Below are 5,419 nucleotides of genomic sequence, written 5' to 3'. Positions count from 1 at the left end.
TGGATGCTTCGTATGGTACGAGTAGATGGGAGATGTGTTTGGGCCCAAGAGCATTTAGTGCTTTATTAAGTGGTAGGGTTTGAAAAATCTATCCTTTGATACACAGGAAGCCAGTGCAGTGATTTGAGGAGCGGTGTGATGTGCTTCACTGTCTTGGTGTTAGTCAGGAGTCTGGCAGCAGCACTGTGGATGAGCTGTCTGGTTGATTTTGTTTTTACTAAGATCTGTGAGGACACTATTACAATAGTCAAGCCTTTTGCAAATAAATGCATCAATAAGTTTTTCTGTATCCTGTCTAGACACAAATCCTGTCATTCTTGCAATGTTTTTAAGATGGTAACAGGTTGATTTTGTGATTGTCTCTGTGGCTGTTGAAGTTTAGCTCCTAGTCTATAAGTACACGCAGACTTCTGGCTTGATTCGTAAGTTTTATTGTCATGGATTCCAGGTAATAAACTTTTAGGGAATTTATAGATGGTACTAACACTTGAAAGTCAAAAAATGCATATTGTTGCTGATTTGAGGACTCGTGTAGTTCTCATGGAGCTTGTAAAGGCCTGTTGTTGCAGCTATCTGCACAGCAAAACAAAAAATGAATTTTAAGTAATGTGAATTTTTTCCTCTGAATCTTATCATCATTTTTGAAAAAAACTCCTACAAAACTCCTAAACTACAATTTCTGTTCGACTATGATGTAGTTTGACTAAAACATACACAAATCAGTGAGATAAGAAATAACAAATAGCTTTTTATCATTATGATTATTTTTTATCACCTATGCCAATACTTATGTACTTTCATTAAGATTTTGAATTAAGGAGTCTGGCTTGTTTTGAGTATTTCTACAGAAACAGCCACATCAGCTGCCTTATCTTAAAACAATGAAATAATTATGCAGTCAGTCAAGGACAGAGCTGCACATTTCATACAACTGAACACAGATAAATACAAAATAATTGTTTCAGCCCCCAAAGAAGAAAGATTAAAGTGACACAATACAAAATTACTTTTTACAGCAATTATAGTAGGAATACAAGTGGAGTGGTCTGCCTTAGAGAGAGTTTTATACCAACCACAGTTAAAAAATACAGCTTTGTATCATTTAATTGATATTATTACTTCACTGCACAAAAGCCCAAAAAATATTAAAGAACCTTTCGCAAAATAAGAACAAAGTCAATTAAATAAATTGCTTTTGAAGCTAAGAACAAATATAGTTTGTTAGTTTTTTTTAATGAAATGTCACCGATAAAAAATGATCTTAAGTAAAAAGTGGTTGAGTTTGCTTTGTTGTATTGTGCGTCTCTGCCTTATGAACCTCTTTCACCCTCTAGTGATGGTAAATTGTTACTGAAGGAGCAGCTGGTGGACCTGCCTGCAGACTGGCCACATTACATGTGTTCTGGATGGTTCTGCAGACAGGTGATGAACTCTTTCACCTCTTTGCCCTCAAAGCAGATCTGGTAGACGGCTGCAAACAAGGGAAACCTACAGGGAAAGAAACAGCTATTCAGACTTCATCCTCATAAAACGCTCAAATATTGGTATAATAATAAGCCTCAAATATCCGGCATTGATGCGGCTCTGCTGTACACCCACACAGGTGTTCTCACTTTAGTGGCTGATTAGACTGAATGCAGACTGGGAATCACATCATACAACAAAACTGGTGAGGATGTCAGTCAAGCATAGACCATCGTCATCCAGTGTTCAGAAGAGGTCTAATCAGGCAGCGTAAGTGGAAACACCTGAGAGGAGCGTGGGCTGTGTACACTCTAACTGTTTAATTGCAGAAATATCAGAAATGCAGATGAATTCATTCTAGTTACTTACTTTCATATGAATGTATGTGTGTACAGTATGTATTTAATGTTCAGAGCCAATTTATTATGGTTAATAACATTGATCACCACATTTAGGGACGTAATCAACATTACTGTTTATGCTTATTAATGCAGAACTACACTCTGTATTCACGTTATTACACCTGCACAATCCACATACACCAAATAAACCTGTTATGCCATAAAGTCTAGTTGATATATAATATTTTGTTAACACTGTTACAAATGTGTTGATTTAGCACTGAGGTCATTGTTTGTACTGGACTGCGTTATATTGAGGCGTTTTTCTAATAATCTTATGATTTTCTTATGATTCAATTTACACATTTCTGTCAACGTCACCAAAAGCTGAACATTATAAACTTTGGCAATATAGAATCTATCGCTGGTGTGTTGCGTTGAATTGCAACAAAATGCAGAGTTAATGCATGTAAGACTTTGACGCTGTTGAAAACTAATTGTGAAGAGCAGGTTTTTTTTGTGCACTCACTGGTTGACTATGTCGTTCTTTTGCAGGATCTTGTAGACCTCAGCCGAAGTCTGGGGACCCTGAAGCTTCTGGCCGTTGAGCATTTCTGCCTCCAGTTCAGCGATTGACTGATGAACCAAACATAAAAATAATATTAATAATTAAAAATAATAATCAAAACTAATAATCTAAATAAATGAAATAAAAAATAGCGATCCCCTCTTCCTGATTCACCTTGGCTGTTTTGACGAAGGCCTCGGCAACTTTACGGTTCCGTCCCCCGTAGCAGGTGGTGATGAGGTCGGCCACGCCGCAGCTTTCCAGGAAGGTGGAGGAGCTCACTTGGCTTTTGCAGAACAGTTTGGAGAAGGCGACCATTTCCATCAGACCCAGCCTGATCACCGCCGCTTTGGTGTTGTCGCCGAAACCGAGGCCATCGCAGAATCCAGCACCTACTGCCACAATATTCTGGAGGGGGAATAAATTAAAGGATACAGTCATATATCTTTTTTTTCCTGATTTAATGCATAAAAACTACTAAATATTCACAATATGTGGCTGTCTTTACCTTTAAGGCTCCGCACATCTCCACTGTGTCGCTCTCATGTACGACGTTGATGCGAAAGTTGGAAGTCTGAAGCAGCTCTTTGAAGATTTGGCCGTTTCCCTCATTTTTGGCCCCTACGTTTGAACACAGTTTGTTAAAAAGAAAAAGGACACAAGCATAATATCATTAACACTGGTGCAACAGGGCAGTAACACTGCAGCCTCTGCAACGTCAGTAAAAGATTGTGCAGCTGAATGCTAAATTAACAGCGTCTAACCAATGGTGGTTTCACAGAACTTCTCATCTGCCACCTCGCTAGCGATGTTGGCCCCCATCAGGACGCTGACCTCAATCTCCAGTTTTTCTCGGATGATGTCTGAGATGAGCTTCAATCCATCTGGTCCCTCATCTATACCCTGGAGGACAATAATAAGAGAGAGAGAGAGTTTCTGAGTCTCTGTACAATACTTAGTGGCCTGGACAGGGTGTTGGTTTTGATAGATGCGTGTCAGAGTGAAGATTTATTTCTGCGTTGCTCAACTGTAACATCCCGTGATGCCGTGGCCACAGAAAAACATGAAGTCAGGTGACGGTTTCCTCTTTTTGCTGACGGGAAACCTGACTTGAAGAACAATGCCAGGCTCTTACTTTGATGAGCGATATCCCGATGGTTCCCTCTACGATGTGAGGCTTCATCTGATCACAGAGCTTGCCGATGAACTGGTGCGGGACCACAAACACGAGGATCTTTGCTCCTTTGACGGCCTCTGTGATGTCTGGGACAGCGATCTAGTGGGGCGTCAAAGCAGGACATGTATATATATTAGAGAAGATGCAGAGATTAAGGTAATAAACATCAAAAATAACAACAAAAAACAATACACAAAAATGTCCTATTGACATAAAATAAAAAGAATTATGAAACAACCTAAGATTTTTTAATAATGTTTGACATCACTGAGTAAAATTCTTCTATATAAACCAGTTGTAGATTAAGCAATTTGTCTATTACACTACTCAGTGTTTCCTGCCATTAACTGGTTCTTTTCTGTAGTTTGGAAATGAGCATACATGAATTTCCCAAAGGGGATAAAAAAAGTATCTATCTATCTATCTATCTATCTATCTATCTATCTATCTATCTATCTATCTATCTATTCAGTCCTCCCAGACACACGGAGATCTTTACTGTGCAACCAATTACACGGCAAAGGCAAATACAGTAGATGACACACAAGACACATGGGTCAAAGTGAAGTTATCTTATCAGTGTATGTTTCCAGATTGCGTTGAATTACATAACCTGTGCTGTCGACACACGGGATGGGCTGTGTGATTAAAAGATAATGCTCCTTATCAAAACTCCCCCGTGCACTACAGCACTTACCACATTCCTGGGCAGCTTGTGACCTGGTAGATATTTGACATTTTCATGATCCGTATTGATGATCTCCGTGAGCTTCCTCCCATCGATCATTTCTTCATACACCCACATGTTGACCATTGGGTCGAAGCGGTTGGACGCTTTGACATTGCGCCCGATGATTTTGGCGATGGAGGAGCCCCTGGAGAGAGTAAAGGACATTGTCAGATAATTAGTGTTGAATTTAAATTCATCAGAAATTATGAAAGTCTCACAGAATGCAAACACCGCCCAAAACACAGCAGGTCCAGAAACATGGGAAACTAAAACTCATGCATTGGTTTGAATTTTATTTCATAGTCGGTCTTTTGTTCAACAAAACTGAAAAAATGTTATTTTGCAGAACAATGGGGAACAAATAATGTACAGTAATCAGTGATTGATCTACAACCTCCCTATTGAGACCATCTGTAAATAACAATGTAATGAACAAACATTGGTGCATGGTGAAGCAAAACTTTCCATTAAGGACTGAAAGGTCGTTATGACTCAGGCATCAAAGTAAACAGGCCTCTTTATAAAAGGCTTTTCATGTTGCAGCTTGCAGGTTGCTATAATGTATGCTGCTATCCAAAGGAATTAAGGCTGGCTTTCACAACAAAGCAAAGTTATTCTGGTGAATACTTGGGCCACATATTTGTGTTTCTTCTGGCCCAGTATATACATATATATGTATATACGCGCCCATTTCCTCGGCCAAACCAGCACTGGAGGATAACAACTGGAAACAGCCCAGATGTGGACTTATATATACCGGACTCTGCTCAAGGAGGCAGGGCTTTCACCAGAACAAGTTTTGCTATATGCGCAACAGTTGGACGTTTTAGTTTCCCATTTTTGATGTGATGAGAAATTACCTGAGGATATTGCAAGAATGATATGTTGCTGGTTTGAGTCTAAATCTTAAGAAACAGTTTTCACGTTGATTTAAGCGCTGATTGCATATTTCCAAATACATAGCCTAAAAACGCGATCTTGTTTCTGAAAGTTGCATCTAAGATACACATGAAAAGTTACCAGTTTCCAGATCCAACGATGCAGACTTTCTTTCCGGGCATTTTGAAAGTGGTTAGTCCTATGGCTCGGTTACAATGAAGGTCCTCTACTGTTTTTACCCCGTCTTTAGTAACTTCCTC

General features: G+C 39.3%; 1 protein-coding gene across 1 annotated transcript; it reads right to left on the bottom strand.

Moving 5' to 3' along the window:
• Positions 1-415: 415 nt before the first annotated feature.
• On the bottom strand, positions 416-5,413 carry gpd1c (glycerol-3-phosphate dehydrogenase 1c). The gene is made up of 8 exons (XM_023420165.2): positions 5,301-5,413; positions 4,248-4,425; positions 3,509-3,649; positions 3,138-3,276; positions 2,882-2,994; positions 2,548-2,781; positions 2,335-2,441; positions 416-1,488 (listed from the first exon to the last, which is right to left on the bottom strand). Exons 1-8 carry the CDS (start codon positions 5,339-5,341, stop codon positions 1,392-1,394), a joined length of 1,050 nt encoding a protein of 349 aa, XP_023275933.1. The 5' UTR covers positions 5,342-5,413; the 3' UTR covers positions 416-1,391.
• Between the last annotated feature and the right edge of the window lie 6 nt (positions 5,414-5,419).

Source organism: Seriola lalandi, unplaced genomic scaffold (genome assembly GCF_002814215.2).
Source record: "Seriola lalandi dorsalis isolate HSWRI2012SDOR001 ecotype SW California unplaced genomic scaffold, Sedor1 jcf7180002054630, whole genome shotgun sequence".
Lineage (NCBI taxonomy): Eukaryota > Metazoa > Chordata > Actinopteri > Carangiformes > Carangidae > Seriola > Seriola lalandi.
This window is presented reverse-complemented; position numbering and strand designations above follow the sequence as displayed.

Excerpts from the sequence above, each read along its gene's own strand:
- gpd1c (XM_023420165.2), bottom strand. The coding sequence starts at position 5,341 with ATGCCCGGAAAGAAAGTCTGCATCGTTGGATCTGGAAACTG. Across the intron at positions 3,650-4,247 it reads ACAAGCTGCCCAGGAATGTG|ATCGCTGTCCCAGACATCAC; the intron begins GTAAGTGCTGTA and ends ACGCCCCACTAG. Across the intron at positions 2,442-2,547 it reads CCTTCGTCAAAACAGCCAAG|TCAATCGCTGAACTGGAGGC; the intron begins GTGAATCAGGAA and ends TTGGTTCATCAG.